The following is a 23,149-nucleotide window of genomic DNA, read 5'->3' as shown; positions in this document are numbered from 1 at the left end:
GGAGGATTGCACCCAGGAATTCCTGTTGTGGAGGTGTTTTCCTAGCTCTCTTGAGGGAGATTTGAGATGATGTACAGTATCTAATTACTCTGCAAGCTCAGTCAGAAGTCTGCTTCCAGCACCATCTTCTGTAGCGTTGCGGTTGTTTGACAGTTTTCTTTATCCGGCAAAACAGCACTGCAACACCAGAGCCTACAATAACCTGGTAATTTTTCATTTAAAGAACTTGCAGCAGACGCCATCTCGTAAACAAAGGAGAGCAAGACATTTATTTGCAACTGTAAACCATTTTAACAAACAGCGAAATAAGAAAGGTTAGTGGCTGATTAGTGTAACTGTAGCAGGAGAAGGCGTCTGGATGACACGGTCCCGTTCTCTGGGCCCCGACTCACTCTAGAGGATCGAACTGTCTAGTTTCATCTTCTTCAAAATTAATATTTTCTGGGAAGAGAAGGGATACATGAGTATATTTGATATTAATGTTTTTCTATTTTAAAATTCTTTATTTGCTAACAAATCTTTTGCAATAAATCATGGAAATATTAACATTTATCAGGCAAACATGGAATGTTAATTTTTATCTTATACAGACTTTTATAGTTTTTCTTTTGGTACCAGCAATAGACGAAGCAAGGGAAGGCCATCAGACAGGGACCTTGCCCGGCTCCCTACCCTTTCTACCTTCAGATTCTCCTCCTAGTCTGGGTGATACTGCTCTCCTGGTTTCGCCCATTCTGCCACCTCTCAGCCTTCTCAACTCACCTGGAGGTGCCCCCTGTCAGAAATACTTCCCAATGCTGCCCAGGTGAGTCCTGCACCTCTCCTGTGCCCAGTGGTCACACAGCAGGTACATGTGACTACATGGCAGTCAAGTCACTGATGTCCCGTGAGCTTTCTGTCGGTCCCACAGGGGACAGGACATGCCCAGAACTTCCTCGCACGGAGCACCTCTGTGCAGTTTAGGTGTTGCTGGGACGGGAGCCCACCCCGTCCTCACAGAACCCACGGCACTGTGCCTCTGAGGGGTCATCCTCGTCTGCATTATGAAAATGAGGGACGAAGGGAGGGCAGGAGGAGAGGTCACCAGCCGCCAACCAGTGAGGCCAGGTTTCGGGGCGCAGGCCCTCAATCCGAGGCCACACAGCGCTGGACGCACGATTCTTTGGTGTGTTACTACGTACTTAGGACCACACTGCTGACGAAAGCCCAACTCTGTGTGTGCTTAGAGCTTTTAGACAGAAAATGGTTTTACGTGATTCATTTCAGGTACTATTTTCAAAAGAAAGGGAAAAATACTTGCTCTTAGTTTACAGCAGAGACGAACTAAGCTGCACAGGGCCCCATGCCCAGGGACCTCATACGCCAAGTTGTTCCTGGACCACCGGTCACCTCTCCACCAAGGTGTCCGCTTCACATCAGATTCAGGAAATTGTTTGAAAGAAGGGAACCCTCTCTGAGCTTTCTGGCCACACCCTCAGCCTCAGGGAGAGGTTTTTAAAGATTCCAGGACCAGAAGCCCCAAGCAGACTTGAAGTCACACCTCTGTCCCAGGACCAGCAGAGGCAGAAGCTTCTCGATGAATGGTACATTTAAACTCACTTATAAAGGGCTGGTTCTGAACACTGCCAGCTCCTAACACACGCCTGTGATCGGCCACGGTAAACCATGTAATAAAATAAAACCATGCTATCCATTTCTGATGGGATTGTGCAGCCTGAGGCCTGCTCTCCTGGTAGAAATGGAGATTAGCAAAGGGCAGAGGGTGAGAGAGCACACAGGGCACCCACTGTCCTTGTCATCATGGGAGGTTTGCAGGGACAACATTCCTATGACATGAGTGCATAGATGGTCCTCTGAGACTTCCGCCCAGTCCCTCAGACCTGGCCCGAGGCTGGGCTACGTCAAAGGGCAGAGACCATCCCAGTGTGCGTGTGTGTCCTCCCTTCCCTCCTGTTCCCCCAGAGCTCAGGCTCACCCTGGTCTATGGTGTCATAGTGTAACTCCTCTGGAACGTTCTCACGGCTCTCCTGCCCGAAGACATCTCCTTCTTCCTCTCCAGGCCTCAGGAAATCCATCTCCCCCTCTGACACATCCATCAGAGGCTGGACCTCCTCCACAGACTCTTCCCCACCTGAGACGGAACCAAGGAAAATGGCGTTGGGTGGCCCGCGGCCTGTGTGGCAGTGGGAGGCCGCTTCCTCACCTGGGCGGTACCCACTCTCCCTCCTGCTGAAAGCAGCACCCCACTTCTCCCCCACTTCTCCCGCGGGGGGACCCCCCTCGGGGACCCTCCCCCACAGCTGGTCACCCAGCTCCATCCCAGGCCTGGCCAACAGAGTGTCCTGTCCCCAGTCTCAGCGTCTGGTTCAGGGATGGTGACTACTTCCCAAGGGCTCTGGCAGCCACACTGAGAAAGAGAAGCACTCTGTTGCCCAGGGCTCTTGCACTGATTGGGTGACAATCAAGGAAGTCAGTGAGGACTTGTGTCCAACGGGAGGAGAGCAGAGCCAGGGCCCATGAGAGCAGAGACCAGAGGCTGAGGCTGTCTGCGGCCTGAGGCTGTCCCCACCCTGCCCTCTCCAGTTGTGTGAGCCAATGAATTGGCAGTAGCGTTCCTTCACGGAGGCCACTGGAGCTGGCTTTTCAGCCACGTGCACGCAGTGTAGCCTCCTTCGACGTCCCAGGCAGTCTGACTACTCAGGACGACCACTGCGATACGCGTGGACGAGTGCTGTCCAGACCCTTCTTCAGGGAAGGGCTTGTCTGTCACCCAGCTGCTGTCAGCTGCCTTGCCCCGGGTCACGCCCACAGCCAATCACTGACCAAGGTGAGGGGATGCAAGGGACATGTTCGCTCCGGAGCTTCCCATGGAATCAGCCAAGTTTGCTAAGGGCTTAAGTCATGGTGATAACACCCTTTCCACGCTGGGAGGCTCGGACCCCAAAGGTTCCCCCTAATAGCACCCTGCACACGGAGGGACCCAGTGTTGCTTCCCAGGGAGCCGGGCCCACAGCCAGTGCACAGGCTGTGCAGGGCTGGGTCCCCACAGGCGCCTTACCCTCCACGGCAGCGCCCTCCACGGCCGGGGCCTCTTCGGAGCCTGGTCCCTCCGTGGGCGGCAGCTCCTCAGGGAGGGTCGGTGTCCACAAGGCCAATTCGGTGATTTTGGTAGCTCTCCATTTTGGAGTGACGGTTACTAATGTCTCCTCCTCCTCTTCCTCTTCTCCTCTTTCCTATTTCAAGTTTTAAGATGTGAATTTACCAACATGTGTGTGAAGTCCGTGTGGGATACTTAAAGTCAGGGGCGAAAGGGCCAGTCTTCAATTGCATTTGAGCATTTTTGTAACACGACTCCGTGATCAGATCAACTGCCAACTCTCCAGGGGATGAACTAATGACTGAAAGTGGACCTCAAAGGAACGCGGACGAGAAATGAAAAGTGCAGTGGAACGCTGTCCCTGCTGATTCCAGGACAGCATCCGACATGCACTTCCCAGCTGCGGGGACCGGCTAAGAAATGACCGAGATGAAACGCCCGTCTCCCTGGCTCAGCCACATTTTCCCCTGCTCTAAGATTCTTTACACATAAGGAAGCTGATATCAGCATAAGAAAAGGCCTAACCCCGTGCTAAGATGACCCTATAACATATCAGAGGGCATGGATACTAAAGCTCCAGTCCCGAGAATTACTGGGCAAAGAATGGGATTCCAGACCAGCTGCTTCCCAACGCTGCAGCCCACAGGAGGAAATCCCAGCTCATCACGACCCCCCCACCACCCGCCTCACCTGAAGCGAAAGTCACGTGCTTGGCCCTGTTACCAAAATTCACTAGAAATCTCTATTTTATCCCATTTCACTTTTTGAAATGTTTCTCACAATCCACTAAATGAATATTGTGACTTGTGAACAGGTTGCAACCCGTACTTTGAAAAGCATTGTTCTAGAGCTAGCTAACATCAGGACACTCTTCTATCAATTACTTTGGGCTTTGCCGGCCATCCGGTGTCTGCAGCAACCAGTGACCTTGCCGCTATAGTCGGAAACAGCCACAGGTGGTAGGTAAATGAATCAGCGTGGCTGGGCTCCAGTAAAACCTGTCTGCAGCAACAGGAGGGAGAACCGTGTAAAATGGTACAGCTGCTGTGAAAACATCTGTCGGTTCCTCAAAAAGCCAAACATAGAGTATCATATGACCCAGCAATTTCAATTCTAGGTATACGCCCAGAAAAACTGAAAACAGGGACTCAGCCAGATTCTTGTCACCAGTATCCACTGCAGCAATAGTCACAGTAGCCAAAAGGTGGAAACAACCCAAGTCCATCAGTGGAACATTATTCAGCCATAAAAAGAAGGAAATTCTGACACCTGCCACAGCATGGACAAACCTTGAAAACATTATACTAAGTGAAGCAATCCAGATGCAAAAGGACAGATACTGTATGATTCCTCTTATATAAAGTATCCAGGACGGGCAAATTCAGAGATAGAAAGTAGGTCAGACGGTGCCAGGGGCTGGGGTTGGGGGCGATGAGAGCAACTGTTTAATGGGGACAGAGTTTCAGTTTGGGAAGATGGAAAGGGACAGATGGTGGTGATGGTTGCTGAATATCGTGAATGTACTTAACGCCACTGGACTGGACACTTAAAAATGATTAAAATGGCAAATTTTATGTTATATGTATTTTACCACAATTGAACAAAAACAGAACAGGCTGTGGCCAGGTGTGGCCAGCGGGCTACAGTTCCCCACCCCTTCTCTACAGGGCACGTGTTCCCCTTATTGAGCCAAAGAGAACATCCGGGCTTTTCTGTTCCACCACAGTCTGAGCGTCACGCAATGGTGACCGTGCACAAAAGCTCTCAGGCCGTGTGTGTCAGTTCCTGGGTTTACTCCTGACTAGGGACAGTGCTGGGGGCTTCCATCAGTATTGGCCCCTTAGGTGTTATTCGTGTTCCTCGTACCTTCTTCTCATCGCCCTGAAACACTGACTTCCGGTAACTTTGTCCAGGAGAGCCTAAAACTTCCAAATACTTCATGTGTTTTACTTTTCATCACTGCACAAGTGAAAATATTAATAACAGCTCCATCACCAATAAGACCACGAAGGCTAGATTTGTTACTAGTGGCGGTGCGATGAACTTAGCAGACAGTTTCCTTCAGAGTCCCAGGGAGAACCCAGCAAAGGCACCAACTACGTCACTGTCACAGTTAACAAGAAAGCTGGTCGCCATGTGTTAAGTTCTTGACTACGATTGCAGGTGGTTACACACACACACGCTGGGTGTAGAACCGCGTGGGAAGATGACATGTCCCACGTGACTTCTGGGAACCCCCCTCACATTCAGACTAGACAACCCAGGATTCAGGAAGAATTGATGCCCAGGAAAGGGAGGGGCCTTATTTTTAGCAACAAAATCAAGCATTTTGGCCATTTCCTATTTTATGATTGACTGGGAGCATGACCTGACCACGACTCACGTCAGGGGAGCAAAACAAAGCGGAGCAAAGCAGGGGAAAGGTCGAGGGGACGGGTCATGTGAGCCCACGGGAGAGTCTGGTCACAGAGGGTGGACCTCTACTCGAAGACCGTGGGGAATCATGGGCTATTCTGTGGCCAAGTGACAGGAAGGAAGTGGAAAACCACAGGAAAAGAGGGGGGCCCAGGGCCTGCCAGGGCAATGGGGGAGCCCTGCGGTGGCGTCCTGGCGGGAGGTGTCCTGGGGGTGTGGGTGGTGCTGGGCAGGGGGGCCAAGGTATTTTACTAAATTGCCAATTATCTACAGGCCTTGGTCAGACAATAACGACAGGAATACAGACGCAGACATCCCTCCCCAACACCACACACACACACACACACACACACACACACACACACACACACATTTGAATGCCTAATGACAACACAACAGGGTAATTTTAATATTAACCAGGAATATCAATTTAGCACTAATATTAATGTTAAGTATTGTAAAGGAACAAAAAGAGAACATTATAAGAGGTGCAGCCATATTCCTGAAACACTGCGTTATTCAATGAATTTGGTGACAGCATGGTGACAGATTTCAGGTGCCACTTCTGGGACATAACTATTCAGAGCCATCCAGCTCAGTATTAGCTGCTTCCTCTGGACGAAAACTAGGTCGAAACTTCAACAATAACTATAAAATAACATCGTTTAATTCTGGCAATTGAGTTCCAGATCAGCACATGCAAGTGAAGAAATAAAATGAAAATGCAGAAGTCCCCAAGTGCTGGCGTAACTTCTCACCTTGCCAGTCCCTGGCATCCACGTCACTGAGCAGCTCTTTCGCCTACACGTGTAGGAAACCATCTACCTTCTGCCACTTACCACATCTGTAAGACGATACTCCCCGTGCTGCTCACATCCAATATCAAACACGTACTTCCCAGGGCCAAAAGGCTGCAACAGAAGGAAGACCAAGAAGCACGTCACCTTTGAGTGGCAACACCCAACAGAAGGTACAAAATGGTTTAGAAACGTCATCCCCATAAAAACCTACCCACATCATGTAACTGGGGGACGTCCAATATGGACCAAAGAATGCTTTTATGAACTAATGGCTAATGGAATTGCAAAGTGTAGGGCCTATTTTGGGTTTTTTGGGTTTTTTTTTTTTTCACTTTAACTACATTTTACCTCTTTACGAAAGTAACGTATTTGTTACAAAAATGTCACTAAGTCAACACCCTCCAGAAAACTAACTAGAGATAGAGCTATTAGTAACATTTTGATGTGGTCTCTGTAACCTTGTTTCTAGGACAGAAGTTTTTTAATAGAAATCTGATCGTAATCACACATGCTGACTCCTACTCTATTTTTACTTAGAAATATGGCACGAATGACTTCCCATGTTTACAAACATTCTTCCACAATACTGTTGTCAGCTTGGCGTTTTCTTTCATCTGAGAATTACAATCTATTTTACTCATTTACTATTGTTGATATTTGGCATGCTGACACTTTTCTTTGACAAAGACTTCTACAGCAAACACGTATGTTCTGGGTTAAAACTGTATGTACACTCGATATTTTCCTCAGGGTAAATTATCAGAAGTAGAATTTCTGGACAAAAGAAAAAAAAATACACACACACACACACACACACACACACACACACACAGAGGGTGCCAAAAATATGTACACACATTTTAAGAAAGGAAAAACTATTAAAATTATAATATTCAATATATACCGATAACAAAAGATGAATACAAGTCATGTTTAACTTCTGCAATAACAAGAGGTGCTCAAAGTGGTTCCCATCAGCGTAATTTTAATATAGTATTTTCCTTTCTTAAAATGTGTACACATTTGTGGGGCACCCTCTGTATATATAAATAAATATATAAATATAAATATATATGTATATATATATATATATATATATAGAGAGAGAGAGAGAGAGAGAGACACCAGAAGAAGCTTTACTAATTTTTATTCCCATGATAGCATTTTAAGAGTCCTCTTGTCCTCAAACCCTGTTTTTTCTGAGCATTAACATTTTGCTCCATCTTTACATTTTTATATATATATATAAATGAGACCTCATCATTTTAAGTCACATCTTTTAAGTTATTAGGCAGGTTGAATTTCTTTCAACATTTTGACCATTTAAATCACATTGACTGATATAAGTACTTCACATATTAAATGTGGCATATGTCCTAACTCCATTTGTCATGTATTTCTTAAATTTTCTTTATAGTATTTTCTAATCTGTGAGGGATTATTTTTATCAAGCAAAAATATCTTGGTTTTTCCTTTGTATCATATTTCTGTTCAGAAAGTTTATTTCCTCAAAGTTAATAAATATTCACCTATTTTTCTATCTGTGATTTTTTTCTTATTTGCATTTAAACCTTTAGTTCTAGAAAGTATCTTTATCTATATGCTGGAAGGCAAATTCTGATTTTATTTTTCTCCCAAATAGGTACCAAGTTGTCCCTGCCCCATTGCTTGACTTCTTCCCATCATTTCCTCATTAATTTGAAATGACACCGTTATTGCGTGCTAAATTATTACATGCACTTCCACCTGTCTCTAGACTTTCTGTTTCATGGATCTGTATATCTCTATTCCGGTAGCACGTGGTTTTAATTATTGCAGCTTTCTAGTATGTTTGAATAACTTGTCAGCAAGGACGTAAACAGGTCATTCCCTGAGGAAGAAAATCAAACCAGCAGTAAAAGTGTAAAGACACCGGACCTCACTAGGAACCAGGGAAGTGACTATTCAAACAATGACATGACATTTTTTTACCCATCAGATTTGCAAAAAGTGTTAAAGACCAATAATATCTAGTGTTGGTGAGAACATGTGAAAAGAGACTCTGATATTCTGCTAGCCAGGGTATATAAACTGGCATAGCTTTTTAGGACAATCGGCGGTATCAGCCATGATTTAAAATAGCAATATGTGTAGATTCAGCAATTCCGGTATCCAGCCTACGTAAGTGCTCCCAAGTGTACAAAAGGATGGAAGACGTCTCTGTGTGCATGTTTTTGTGTCCTGGTGTAGTGTGTCCTTATTTCTGTAATTAAACCCCCCACACTATAGTTCTATATAAGCTGTATGTGTAAGCACGTGCCTACACGATGCACAGGAAGACGTGGGGGGGGACACACTGCAGGGAGTAGGGAGGCTGGAGCTCGGGGTGGGGGGATTCGAGAGTCTACAGCTGGAATGTACTTGTGTAGTATTTGTATAACTTGAAAGTTTTTACCACTAGCAGAACGAAGCCTCCGCCTGGGCTCTCATTCTTCAGATCAGTCTGGGGTCTCGCTTTCATTGATTCCTCCAAGTTAACTTGTGTCAAATTCACTTTCCCGCCACCCACCTCGTCATGCCGAAAACTATCCCATGAGAATTTAACTGGGAATTATACATACAACGTGTGCATTTGAGGAGAGCATGCTGTTTTACCAAGACGGAAAGGAGAATCTGTAATTAGGGCATGAATTATACACATAAATGAAAACTGAGTTCTTAGAGGGGCCGAGCCTACTTCACTAAAGCAGTTAAGTGTTCCCTGTGCCAACTTCTAACACCTTTAATTCCCTCAGCAAACTCTTTCTTCAGGGAAAGTGTCTGCTAATCCCCTGACCAGGGCTGCAACAAATGCTGGGGTGGTAGGTTCTGAGTTAGTCGGGGTCTCTCTGAATCCTCCCAGGGCTTGGACAAGAAGGACATGGGAAGCCACCGAGTCCTCCCAACAGAGATGACCGACCGTGGGTACCGCAAACTGGGGGCCTCAGACCGGATGCCTCGCCCCGCCCCACACCTGGCCCGGGTGTGGTCTTCCTCCCCGGTGCCCGCCTCGCGCCCCCCAGGGGAAGGAAAGTCAGACCCCCACATCCCTTTCCAGACAAACAAGGACCATGTCTGATTCACCCGTGAGAAGGAGCACACACAACGGAGGTCAAGGCGCCCCCGTGTTAAGAGGACGTGACAGGCCACAGCTGGGAGAGAGGGACTTGACAGATGCAGAGAAACGGGCTCTCTGCCCTCTGTGGGTGTCCGGATGCTGAGAGGGCCAAGCCGCCCCATTTCCCGTATTCCGAGGGGATCGGAGGGTTTCCCTGAGTTTTTAGTGTTTTCTGTTCCCTGGACTACACAGCCCGGGGAGGAGGCGATCATGCGTCTCCCTGGCGAGCACCGCTTCCCCCGGACTTACGTGTTTGTTCACGAACTTGCCCTGGTACCTATGGTTCAGGTGGATGAGCTGGGCTGCGCCCTCCTGCTGTCCGTTCACCCAGGTCCCCACGTACTTGCTGCCGGTCTCCGCGTAGACATAGGTGCCTTGGCCGTGCCTGCTTAAGACAGGGAGCCAAGTGCATTTCCACGCAGCAGGGGAAACCTCCGCGTGTATAAGACAGGCATGTCCACTGAGGGTGGCCTAGGTCGATGCGGGCCCACAAGCCACTGGCTTCTATTGCCGCCCAATCAAAGCACGCCCCCTCTCGGTGTGCCCGGGCAGGGGCGGGCATCGCCTGCGGTGGCCGGGACCTTCCTGCAGACCAGCTGGTTCTCCCCGGGAAGAGGCAGCGCTCCTGGGAGCTGAGGCTCAGTCCCCCAGAAGGTTCTTCTGTGTCCTCACCCCCGGGGCGCAGGGGTAAAGGACCCCGTACCCTCCCGCTGGGGGTCGCCTCCGCCCGGTAGTGCGTCATCCAGCAGGCACATGGGAAAGCCGTGAGGATTTGAACTGCCTGGCAGAGCGGGTTTGTGCACTTTTGTCAGGATTTTGTTTCTCCATGAGACATCGTCATATTATTGCATGAATCAGTCTATAGGACTAAAGAGAGAACCGAACCTTTGGTGAGCAAGCCACTCTCCGGTGTAGGTGTCATTGTTGACGTAGTAGTACACGCCGTGGCCGTGCCTTAGGTCACTCGCCCACTCCCCTGGAAGGGACGACACAACAGCAAGCCCAGGTGAGAAGAAGGGAGGGTGCTTTTCACTGCTGTCTCTCTACTCTGACTTCCCTCTGGCCAGTCGGCAGGGAGTGGTGTGTGTATGGGGGCCACACTCTGCCATGTGTGTCGACAGCAGGTGTCACAGTGGGTCAGCAGCCCAGCGAGGACTCAGACCAGCGCTTGTCTGCCCTATGCCCGCGGTCCCAACGCCACATTTTTGCTTGCGTGTGTTTAGTGATCCAGCCACCACTTCCAGGCTTGATGGGTTGTCCTCAGCCACTTGCCAGCATTCCAGTCCATTCCCCACCTTTCCACCTGGCCCCAATGCACCTTTCCAGCCCAGCCACCCAGCACAGCCCCACCGCACACAGCTTCCTGCCAACGGACGTCGTGACTTTGCCAGCCAGGCCTCTGCGTGGACCCCTCCCTCACCGGACTGTCCTCACACACTCACCTCCACGCGGGGCCCTGCTCACTTCTTGCTGGCTTGATAAGAAATACTGAAATTGGCAAAGCTGTCATAAAATGCATAACATAACAGCGAGTTCATGAATGTTGTCAGTGAAGAGGTATAAACTAGCCATGCACTGAAAACCCAGGATGTCCTCAAATCTCACAGCTCACATATGAAAGAACCTTGATAGAAGTTCCCAAAGTTGACAACTACCCTAAAATTGGAACACTGTGTTGCCAATAAGTTGTTATGCTGAATGACACTTTTCTAGACAATGAAAAATAAAAATAGGAATTTCGATCAATTTGTTGATGAAGGAGAAAAGATAAAGTTCTCTACTTTCTCTATAGAAAATACGACAAAATTGTTGTCAACTAGAGAGACGTTCCATTACTAGCCAACAAAAGTAGGGGAAAGGCTTGTGTCAGACATGAATTTTTAAAAATTCATGTTATTTCCCCAGATTTTGTGATGTTTGTGGTATTTTCAATTTTTTATTTTTTTTGATTTCTCATTACAAATAAAAATCTACTTCTATATCGACTTTGTATTATTTTTCTTAAAGAGCGCCCCCAAACTTGCGTAAACTTCTGACTTATCCAAACACTGGATCTGCTTCTGCATGAAGATAAAGAATACGCAGCATGCTGAGAATATGTTAATTCTCCAAGAAATACGTGTTTACGTGGCTAAGCCCCAAAGTTTGTCCACAAAAGGGAACGTCTACATATTTCCTCCATCGGTGGGTCCTATGAGGGCCTGAGCACTTTGGGAGACAGACAAGCAGTTGTGCAGACAGCGGGGCCGCCAGGACCCCCACTCAGTCTGGGGACGGCAGACACACAGGCATCCACAGAGCTCAGAGTGAGGCAGCAGAAAAAGTGGGCAACAGCCCAGACAAAAGGCCTATTTACCACAAATTCATGGAGAGGAGGTGGCAGCCATTGGTAGCCATTGAGGAAGAGGACGGGGTTCCGTGGTGTGATGTGTGACGGACAACAGGAGCATGAGCCCCACACTGAGCGCGGTCACCGCTGGGCCTCGCCCAGCCGCGAGGGTATGCAGCGTGTGCGGGAGTCCTAGAGGACTTGTCTGGATTTCAGGGGGCAGTGATGTCCTGGTAAATTACCAGTTAAAAAAACAAGTAAGTCGGGGCAGCCAGTAGCTCAGTTGGTTAGAGTATGTTGCTACTAACACTAAGTTTGCCGGTTTGATCCCCGCATGGGCCACTTTGAGCTGCGCCCTCCTTTAAAAAAAAAAAAAGTAAGAAGCAGCCCTGATTTGTAGCACTTGCCAATTTCTGTGATATTAATATCCCCACTGTGGCCAGTGTCCAGTTCTGCATGGAGTTAGGGGACAGACACTGCAGGACTGGCTGTGAGCCATCGCGGGTGACGCCCGCACAGCCCTGGTGCAGACTTCGCTGAAACACATCAGTTGGTGTCTTCCCAACAAAAGACGATGATAAAACGATCACAGCCTCTTCTCTTGACCGCGGGAGCTGATCTCCAGCGTAGTGAGGCAAGAGCAATATATTAAGGAGTCTGTAAAAATTTTTTAAACGTGAAAGAAAAAAATTAAATTGCAAAAAGGCATTAAATTCCAAGCCGGTGAGGACTGGCAAGCAAACTCTGTTAGAAGTCCCAGTTTACTTAACAACTTGTTAGACTCTGCCCAGCAGATTACAATCCGATTATAACTCCTGTAATTACTATAATAATTATCATCAGGTTATTATCCAGGAAGCCGTGCAGAACTGAGGAAGGTACACAGGAGAGAGAAAGGTCACCTCCTGGAGCTGGCCGTCAACGGCCATGAGTCAGATTCTATCTTTTGAAGTAAGTGCCATTTAGAAACTTTATTACTGTTGCTTTAAATTTGCACCTAACTTTTTGTTTTCCAAATCTTTCTACCCCTAATCCTGTACTTTCTCATCATTCTCAATTTTGTCAACTGAAGTTTTTTTCAACTACGTTTATTTTCAACCTGCAGTTGGTGGGTTGGTTAGTTGGTTGGCGGCTGGGTTTGGGTTTTCCTCTGGGAGAGCACCTGTCAGTTACAAAGCTCTGCATATGTGACTCCATCCCATGTTCCTCCCCCTGGCTCTCCGGCTGGCTCTGGGGATTAAAGAACATTGTAAATTAAAAGCCCTAACAAGATGAAGGGGAACAAGATCCTCTCCCCGCATCTAAAACGTGGGTTGGTCACTGGTTTGCTGTGCTGCCCCTCCCCCACTGCTGGCTCAGAGAAACGTGGAAGAGAAGGGAGCTAGCATTTGTGGGGACCCACCAGCTGGGGGCTTTACATCGCCACCTCATGTGGGGTGTGTAATGACCGAAACACGGCTTTACAGACGCAGCACCCAACAACCAGAGAGGACAGGCACAGTGCCCAAGGCCACACAGCGGGACTGAGAAAGAAAACCCCATGTGTCTGGTTCCTCATGATGCTCTCTTCTCCACAAGCACCCCAACAGCCAGGCGTTCATGTCTTCCTCCAGCTCCTGCCATCTGAGAGCTTCCAGAAAAGCCAACTTCAAGTCCTCCCATCTCGTTTCTGCACAACTTCATTGTTAAACATGTTCCATTTGGCAGGCCACAGGGCCAGCATGGAGAGTGATGCTTCGCCGCGCCCCCCCCCCATAGCCCTCATTGGCCCTCCATCTCCCCACTCACCCCTCCAACCTCATCCCCACCCCCTAAGCACCCTTGCTTCCCTGCCTCTGCTCAGGTCGCCCACAAACCCAGGACCGTCCCTCAGCCACTCCCCTCCCCCCCGGCCCATCCCCCCCACCCCCCCCACCCCCCCACCCCACCGCAGCCTCCGCTTGCTCCTGGGCTTCTCAGTCAGACTGGGACACTGTGCTGCACCCTGTGCCTCCGTTGAGCCTGGGCACGCTGGGGACTCGCAGGGAACCACTGGGTGTCCCTTTTTGGAAATCTGATGAAAACTAGATAACTGTCTTCCCAGAAAAGAAGCCCAGGACGTAGAATTTTGCACACAGTTTCCGAAGGCTCACATCCACGGCCCACTTGTCTCTCTTCCCAGGTTCAGAACTTCCTTCTTCCCTTGTTGGGATTAGACTAACACTGTAGGCACACCAGGTGATTAGGTGCCTGGGGCAGCAGTAGGCTTCTTGGAAATAAGGGAACAAGAACCTTCCTGAGACATGACATTGGCATGGAAAGAACTGTGGCAGAGATCAGGACACCGTTTAACAAGGCAGACCGCCTCCCTTACAGGAGGCCATCAGTGGAGGCACCACCAGGTCTAAACAAACAGTGTGCTCATTAAAAAAGAGGCCCGTCAGAAACGGAAACAGCAAGACCAACGTCAAGGAGACAAACGCTACAGAGCATCTAACATCATGGGCGCAACCCACACCCGGAAGCCTGTGCTCGCCCAGCAGCCTCCCTCACATTTGCTGCTCAGTAACGCGGGTCACAGAAGACAAAGCGCTTGTCACAGGGACGTCACACTTCCCATGATCTCCAGGCTTTCTGGCGGCTGCATCAACCCTGTCAATGCTGGAGCAAGGGTTGTGTTGAGTGACTGACTCATCTGGAGAACTTTAAGCTTTCTCCTTTATCTCACTTTCCACAGGTACGTTCAGTCCCGAAAGAAGACCTATGTAACGCAAAAATCCACTTTGTGAGAACATTGTACCTTCGTATCTCGATCCATCTGGGTATATAAAAGTGCCTTGACCGTGCTTTTTGTTTTTAACATATTCTCCAATGTATCGAGCACCATTTTTAAATTTGTAGATCCCCTGAAACACATTGGTTATAGGATTCATATCATTCCTGAAGTTAATACTCACTAATAGACTATTAAATAGAGAAAACTACCCGCTCAAGTCACCCATTCTGACCTGGCCATGTCTTTTACCGTGTTCATAGTCCCCCTCGTATGTGTCCCCATTGGGCAGTCTCGCTTTCCCATGGCCATGCCTTTCACCTGCCTCGTTCCGATCCCCTTCGTATTCCTGGCAAAAGAAGTCAGGATAGTTACAGCTGCTAATTTTTAAGCGCCAACCATACACTAAGCTTCTTACAAATAGCATTCCATCGAATCCTCCCCATCCTCGGCCCAGGCTTACAGGTGACATAGGTAACCACACCTGGGCGACATATCCTTGGGCACTAAAAAGTTACACATCAGTGGAGCCATTTGAGGAGACAAACTAGAAAGCTTACTGGGCAGGTGTGGTAGGTTGGTTTTCCCCAGAAGCAGACCCTGAGCAATTGACTTTTTAAAAAAGGTGCTCCCTTAAAGGAGAAACCAGTAAGTGTAGGCAGGCAGGGAGACAGACATGAAAGTGGAGGCTGCTAAGTGTGAGCGACGTCCGGTGATGTCCCAGATTCGACCTCATGGCTCAGGGAATTCTGGAGTGTGGATCAATGCAGGGTGTCCTGCTGGTTAGCGCTAGCTGCTGGCTGCCTGGAACATGGAGGTCCCGGGCACTTCCGGCTCTCCCTGGTGGCCAGGTGGCTTCAATGCATAGAGGTGCTCCTGGAGTGGCAGAGCAGCAGGAAGAGGCTAGGCTGGGAGACCGAGTCACAGAGCAGTCACAACGGCATCTCTGCCGAGGTACTAGGTTTTCAGTTAATTCTGAAACTATCTCAACTCTGAACCCTGCATACACATAGAGGTGGAGGTTCCACCCTATCTGCCAGGAAATGGTCGCCTCTGACTCAGGGAGGTTAGTGTGGGCAGTGCGTAATGCCCACACCGAGCCCAGCTCACCTCACTGGCTGTGCATCCCCTTGCCTCCTCTCTGCTGTCTAAACCAGGGACTAATTCCAGCAGCCTGGGTCAGTCCCCAACAAGAGTGAAGAAAGCACATGGGATGACACACCTATATGGTAATACCTTCAGGAAGCCGTCATGGAAGCTGAGACTGCCTCAGTATTTCTTGAAGGCTCCCAGGAAGCAGCTTTCCTTCATCCATCAATCCTAAGGAGCCGAGCTCCATTACCGAAATGATTATATGGCATAATATAGTGTGGCAGCTGGGATGACCCAGCCATCCAGGAAAACTGCCCGAACGGAGCGTAACAGCGGGGAGGAGGATGCTTCCGAAGCCTTTGACTTGGAAATCTTTGCCTTTAATGGGAGGCGGGATGGGGAGGGGGCAGAGCGAGAAAGGATGCGGCAAGCCGACGTCATAACGTGTCACCTTTCACCACCAACTTCCAGGACGCAGCGCCCGCGGTGGCCGGCGTGGTCCTCGTCCCTGGCTGGGCCTCCGGGGTGAACTGTGACTCCCCCAACTCGGCAACCGGGGATCCGCCCGCCACCGCGCACCCGGGAAAGACCCTCCCTCACCCGGAGCTCTTACCCCAAGATCGTTCTCTCCCTCCTCCTCTAACTCCTCTGAGCCCAGGTCCGACATGGCCTCGCCCCAGCTTCGATGCCAGCCGCCGCCGACGAGTCTCTAGTGGGTAGGTACTCGCGGCCCGCCCCGCCGCGTCCGCCGTCGCCATGGAAACGCGGCCAGACCCGCCTCATTCCCCCAGGGGGCGGAGGGATGGGAAGGAGCCGGGAGGAGCCCCTGGCAGCCTACGAGTGCTGTCATAGCAACGGGACGCATCCACCAATCACCGCCCGGGAAGAGGAGGCGTGGCCTGGATGTGGGAGAGGCAGGAGGCTTAGGGAGGAGCCCTGGCAGCCTTCGTATGCTGTCATAGCAACGGGAAGGGGCGGAGGTGGGGCCTGGGACGGACTTGGTACCCAGCAGCTCTCCAACCAGGACGCCATGTAGATGGCCGCTAGAAACCCTTTAGTCGGCTGCTGAGTGATGCGTGAACGAGGAGCCACCTTTGTTTGGATCAGGGCCCTAAAGGGGAGGGGCGCAAAAAGAGAGTCAGGCCAGCCCTAGAGAGGGCTTCACCCCTGCGGGATGCTGGGCACTACCACTTCTGACCCCGCCCCTCGGCTTCTGCTGGTGGGGGGGGGGGGGCCTGCCTGCTCCTCCTCACCTTTCTGGGCTCTTCCAACCCTTCTGTCCATAGAGATGTGTCCGCCGAGATCTTTATTGGTGTTTGTAAACATTTCCTCCTTACTCAAGGAGGCAGCTCTGAACTCTTAGGAGATACGTGTCCACAGACAATGCATACACACACTACACATACACGCACACATTCACACTCATTTTCACCCACTAATGGGCCCCTCCTCCTGTCATCTGACAGTCTGTTCTAGACATCTGACACTGCCTACTCATCATCTTCCCAGTTCCTCTGTCATCACCCCCATCCAGGCCTTCTTACTCCCTCCGTAAATGCTGGCAATAGCCCCTAACTTGCCCCTCTGGCTCCAGCTTTTGGCCCTCTTAGCCACCTCACACTCGTCATCCACTTAGAAACCCGGGTGCAGACCTCTCATTCGCTGGCATTCAGTGTCTCCCTGTTCAAGGCCCCAGGCATCTTCTCAGCCTCATGGCCACCATCCCCTTCCTGTACTTGTTACATGCTTCACACAAAACCGAAGCACAGGCGCTGTCCCACTTCTATGCCTCTGCCCGCGCCATACCCTGCCCCTGAAATGCCTTCCTTGTCCCAGCTCTGCCTATCAAAAATCACAGCCATTCTTCAAAGACTGCTAGCGGCCACTTCCCAGAAAAGCTCCAAAGTCCTAAGGGCGCCCTCAGGAAGGGAGAGGAGAATGGGACTTGGAGAAGAAGGAAGGCCTTCAACTCTATGTATCATCTAGCCATCACCCATCTATCTCTATTTTAAAGGTCTGAGGATAACAACATGCAAATTTTAAATCTAAGGGGTGTATCTTATTAGTATATATTAACCACATTTCTCTGTATTTGTAATTTTTTACTCTGCATATTTGACACCTTCCTGCAGCTTCTATGGATCCTCCGAGTTAGATGGGCTGTCTGTCTCTTAACTCCCACAGTTCCTTGCATCACCTTCATCACACACGAGACAAGTTCTGTCTCAGGTCATCTGGGTGGTTCTCTGATGTCTGTATACTCAGTAGCCATGCCTTCCTCATCTCTGTCTCCCCTACAGAACCCAGAAAAGTGTTTACACACAGTATGCTGCTCAACCAAGCCAGCGAAATTCAGTCCATATGGGCCTTTGCATCCTTAGTGAGATGGAAATATGGTCGAGGCCTTTCTTTCTTTATGTCTTTTTTGAAGGAATCTATTTTGTGTGTGGAAATAAATAAATAAAAATCTAAATGAGAACAAGCAATGACTGTCAGCCACCATGATTGCATTTGGCAGAGAGTTGCAGGCAGAAGGGCGGGAAGGCTTCGTAGTGGACAAAGGGACAGCTCTGGGTGAGCCCTGGTTGGAGGCTGTGTCCTGAAGCTGTGGGCTGGTTAGCTGGGGGTGGGGGGCCTGTGTGATCAGTTAGTGTGCAAATTCAGCTTTCTCTGCTCCGTCCTAAGTTGGAACTTCAGACAAAAGTTAGAAAACTCTCAGTTATTAATCAGGTCCTGGCCACTGGAAGCCGGTTGTTACAGGGTTATTGTTTGTTCCCGGATCAGTTGGTGGCGATAGCAGACTGACTTCCTACAAGTCTGATTTACAGCAGGTTGGCTTTCTAGGATGGTTACTGGAGATAACAGGTTGGTTTCCTGGGCAGGTTGCTGCGGACTGTGCCTCAGAGTTCTGTTTTTATATAGGTCTGGCCATCGTACATGTGTATATCCAATTTCTAGTGTGTTTGTGCAAGTTATAAAATTAGATCTAAATATTGTTTGGTGCTTTTAATTGCTTTTGAGATTTAATACCTTCAACAATAAGCATAACCCAATCGTTTTATTTCTTTAAATCTAATATTTAAGTATTCAAAATAATTTATCTAAATGGAGGGAAAGCAGGTCTTAAAGTCAACATTGATTGGTGAAAACAATACTCACCTAGAGCCAGAATGGCCAAGTTTTAATTCTGGGTCCCCATGGCTTATTAGCTTTGGTCACCTCAGCAACCGGTAAGAAGCAGAGTTTGCCACCCAAAACATGCCTGTTTGGGATATTGACTACAGTGAGCTGGTTATTTTTAAGAAACAGAAGACACAGAAAGAAACTTGGATTCTCCCCCTTACCTCCCTAAAGGAATTCAAATAGACATACCTGTTTAAAGGAAGGGAGATCACTTTTGCATAATATGAACTAAATGTGGCAGACGGAGGAACCTGTAAAGTCTGTTTGTGAGTCTCCCCTCTGTGTCCCATTGTTTCTGGGTGGCCCGGCAGGAATTTGTGTACCAAATGTTTGCTCCTCCTTCTCTAACTGTGAATTGCCTACTCTCAGGTCCCATATTCTTAAGGAGCCCCCGTATGTACATATGTAATAAATTTGGTTATTTTCTCCTGTTAATCTGTTCCATGTTAATTTGGTTATTAGACCAGCCAGAACTTAAAAGGGTAGAGAGAAAATTATTTTTCCTCCCCCATATAACTCACCTGCCCTCTGAGTCTGTTTCCTATTCTGTAAACTGGGTAGAGTAAGCCTTACCAATCTTAAAGAGCTTCCACGGGGATCAAGGACGGTATTTTATTAATGTATTGTTATTTATTATGATAACAATGAAGATATTACAAAGAAATCACATATCATTAATAGCAAGTTCCCCTCACACCCACTCCAAGGTTCATTGTTTGTTGTTGCTGAGGGAGATGGGGGAGTGGCTGAAAAACGTAACAGAGTTTGATCCTGCTGGCAGCATTACGGTTGCCAAATCCACAAGGTGAATAATCCACAGATCCTCCTGAACACACATACCACGCAGAACTTCCCTCAGAAACAATTTCATAAAGGAAGGCTCAATCTTAACCAAATCTCAGGCCCAAACACATCACTTACTGAAGAAAGAAACAATTTACAAGCAAATTAAGACACAAGACCTTATAATCATATTTTTTTATTGGTTGCAAAGATAAAAAGACTATAAACACCAAAATTTAACAATTTTTCTTGGGGGGAAAAGTAAGGAGCTTGGAATAGTGGATCATTATTTCCTTCTTTAAACTTGGCATTTGCCACATTTACTATAATTGAGCATGTCTTTATATAATAAAACATCAAAAATATTTTCAATGTGAGAAATCTGGAATGGTAACCAGAACACGCAAATAAATGTTAGCTTTTTGCATATAAAAGCATCAGAAAAGTAACTTTCAAATTTGCTTTAAGGATGACAGTAACTAATGTCTGCTAAGTTTTGACCGTTTTGGTATGTTTTCAGTTTCATATGATTACCTTGCTACATGCTCACAGTCATTTCCCCTTCATACAGCTAAGGAAAGAGACGAAGTCACTGTTCAAGCTCATACAGCCAATGGGATTCAAACCAAGTCTTTTGACTCAAGAGCCCTCACTGTTCCTCACGACCCTCTCCTGCGCCCAGATCGCTGATGTAAAGGAATAATAACTCCAGTTTGCTGGAAGGGGCCGTACACCATCTACCGAGCAGAGAAGCTCTAGCTCAATAAGCCTTAGATCCAAAGGACCAGAAAGAGGCGTAAGCAAACGCTGTTCTAAATCACATCAGTAGCAGCTGGGTGCCCTAAAATTTACAATTTTTGTTATGTCCCACGTAAATTAGTCATAGTTTGTCCCCAAAAACCCTCTCAGTGAACCTACAGTAAATTCCCTGCACTCCAGGGTTAGCAATCGTCCAAATAAAGCAAGACGGGGTCACCAAAAGGACCACTCCCCAGCCTCCCACAGCAGCCACTGGGCCAGATCCCAACTGCGCTTCCAGAAGGAGGCTGCGCCCCAGCTCCCAGCTCAGGTCAGGCACAGAGCCTCACCCGCTCTTTCCCTCTGAGAGACCTGGGGAGTCCCAGCAAGACTCCATCAGGCCAAGTTGATTCCTTGCAGCTCCAGGCTGCCTGACCTCCTACCCCTGGGTGACCCGGAAGTGCTTGGTCATCACAGAGCAGTGCTTTCAAACTCTGAAGGCCCTCAAAACATTCGCTTATCTCATCTTCCTGCTTTCTTCCGGGGAATGAGAGGCAAAAAGGGGAGGATATCACCAGAAGGGTTTCTTCCCTGGAAACAAGGAGGAAATCCTCTCCCACCTCGTAAAAACGTGCACTTCCCATCATCCCCCAGCAGGGATTTCCCATCATCCCCCAGCAGGGATTTCCCATCATCCCCCAGGAGGGATTTCCCATCATCCCCCAGGAGGGATTTCCCATCATCCCCCAGCAGGGCCTCGCGCAGATGCCGCTGTTCATGGAGAAGGGCTGGTGCAGGCGGCAGGGCCCCAGGTGAGTGGGCAGGGTGCGTGCCCACGGTTCCGCCAAGGTCCGTTTCCCCAATGAGAAATTATTTTCTTGCCTTTCTTAACTATGAATGAGAGAGACCCACCTCCCTACCCACGCCTCTGACCCCCAGTACGAAACGAGTCAAGAAGCTCGGTGCTGGCCGGCCGTGGTGCGTCTGCGCAGAGGCCCTGGTGAGGGTGCCTCCTGCTTCTACGATGGGACCCCCCGGGTTCGGAGGTGCCCTGGAAGCCCTCCTGGGGTCCCCTTCCTGTGTGCCACACCTTTGTGCCACACCTCCAAGCTGCAGTCAGGGGCAGCCTGGCAGTTGCCATGGCGACGGCTGAAGGCCTGAGCCCGTCTCTTCTGCGCTTCCCAGGACAGTGCAGAGCAAGGGCCTTTAAGAACTTAGGGAGATCAGAAAAATGCAAACAGCGTGTTTTGTTTTGTTTTTTAAGTTTCTAGCAGCTGCTCAGATACAAAACAGGGACTTGCAACAAAATGAATTCAGGCCCATCTTTCCTGTGGAAATTTGAGATTGTTAAAATATTTGTATTCTTGCAAATTTAACTACTATGTATGTACATGTAATAGGTATATATATAACTAGATATCAAAAAGACAGGAATTACAACTTCTTTTTTAAAAAGTTTTTAGGGTAAAGGGGGTCAAATGTGATGGAAAGAGACTAAACTTTGGGTGATGAGCACACAATGCAGTGTACACATTATGTATTATAATGTTGTACACTTGAAACATAATCTTATTAACCAATATCACCCCGATAAATTTAATGAATTTTTGAAACAGAGTTTTTATGGCATCTAGTGGGTAGGAGTCAGAACCAAGGTTGGAATCCTAGTTCTGTTTACTTCTTTCTGAAGTCAACTTACCCATCTGTAAAATGGAAATCATAGTTAACTGGCGCTGTTGTGAGGTCTACATAAGATATTTATAATGAGCTTAGCCCAGCGCCTGGCGCTTAGTAACTGTTAGCTATTATTATTAATAATTGTACTGTTGTCACTCACATGGTAAGCTAACCACCTTTTGTCTATCAATAGGTCTGTGGGGAACTTTTGACAACGGTTTTGACTCATTTTCAATCGTTATTTCTTCCTGAAGAGGATCAAGCTGCCAAAGATGGTTCAGCCAGGTAACTGTTTGTGACAATCAGAAGTTAGTCTGTGATGAACAGATGATGTTTAATGCTCATGCTTTAAACATTAATACTAATACACATGAGGGTGGGAGGAGACTGAAGTTTCTAGACATATACAGACATGCAGATTCTTAAGTGTAAGTATTTTAACTGTTCAAGGTTATGTCTCTTATAAAAATGGCAACCAACAAGGAGGAAATAACCAGATACACACACACACACCAACCTGAGATATTTGGTTTAATGGAAGGATTGAGAATGCTGTGCTCAAGAGAGAAAAACAAATTCTTTTCCACCCAGGAAGTGGGATTCTTTAGTGATGTATCACACCAGTGGGGTGGACTGGCTGGTGGAGTCAGCCAGGGTGGAGATGAGCTGTCAGGAAATTGGGCAGACTTGAATTTCGTGTTGGACAGCAACCCAAGGGTAGAAACCATCTGTAGCTCACGTGTGCTCCCCTCTCCCACCACATAACACAGTGCCCAGCACATAGTAAGTGCTCAGTTAACGTATGCTCATGAAATTGAATGCTAGATACTATTTATGCAACACGTAAAAAAGAAAAAAAGTGCATGAATTTTTTATTCCTTTATTCTTCTGGTTTACGATCCTGTTTTTTTTATTCTTAAATCATTTTCCATTTTCCAGGGCGCTCTCAGTACATTATCTAAATAACTACAACAGAGTGTGCTGTGTCCTTAGGTCATATACTAGGGGGGGCTATGAGGAAATGAGGAAAAAAACTAAAGACCCATTTGGGATAAATTCAACATTAATCCATACTGTTAAAATAATTACCCAAACTATGATGCCTGATGGCTACATGTTAGTTCCCCATCCTAAAACGGATGTCACT

General features: G+C 48.1%; 2 protein-coding genes across 11 annotated transcripts in view; one reads left to right on the top strand and one right to left on the bottom strand.

The window, feature by feature from the left end:
- Positions 1-246: 246 nt before the first annotated feature.
- Positions 247-16,433, bottom strand: RSPH1 (radial spoke head component 1). 10 transcript variants are annotated; one of them, XM_074324862.2, is made up of 11 exons: positions 16,235-16,323; positions 15,752-15,999; positions 15,206-15,405; positions 14,765-14,878; positions 14,557-14,662; positions 10,334-10,424; positions 9,698-9,836; positions 6,352-6,423; positions 3,059-3,233; positions 1,976-2,131; positions 247-441 (listed from the first exon to the last, which is right to left on the bottom strand). In XM_074324862.2, exons 3-11 carry the CDS (start codon positions 15,263-15,265, stop codon positions 389-391), a joined length of 966 nt encoding a protein of 321 aa, XP_074180963.1. In that variant the 5' UTR covers positions 15,266-15,405; positions 15,752-15,999; positions 16,235-16,323; the 3' UTR covers positions 247-388. The 10 variants fall into 10 exon arrangements, with proteins under 10 accessions (XP_074180963.1, XP_074180974.1, XP_074180969.1 ...); XM_074324873.2 differs by having other exon boundaries at positions 9,698-9,833; positions 16,235-16,317; XM_074324868.2 differs by lacking the exon at positions 15,752-15,999 and having other exon boundaries at positions 16,235-16,370.
- SLC37A1 (solute carrier family 37 member 1) overlaps positions 16,205-23,149 on the top strand; it is a 68,777-nt gene continuing 61,832 nt past the window's right edge. Inside the window, exons 1-3 of the mRNA XM_074324860.2 lie at positions 16,205-16,337; positions 20,159-20,383; positions 22,196-22,287. The gene's annotated coding sequence lies outside the window, so the exon portion shown is untranslated. The remainder of the gene's footprint in view (positions 16,338-20,158; positions 20,384-22,195; positions 22,288-23,149) is intronic.

The sequence above is a fragment of the Rhinolophus sinicus genome, chromosome 17 (assembly GCF_057876585.1).
Source record: "Rhinolophus sinicus isolate RSI-liver-muscle chromosome 17, RSI-T2T, whole genome shotgun sequence".
Taxonomy (NCBI): domain Eukaryota; kingdom Metazoa; phylum Chordata; class Mammalia; order Chiroptera; family Rhinolophidae; genus Rhinolophus; species Rhinolophus sinicus.
Note: the sequence above shows the minus strand (reverse complement) of the source record. Positions and strands in the feature narration are given on the sequence as shown.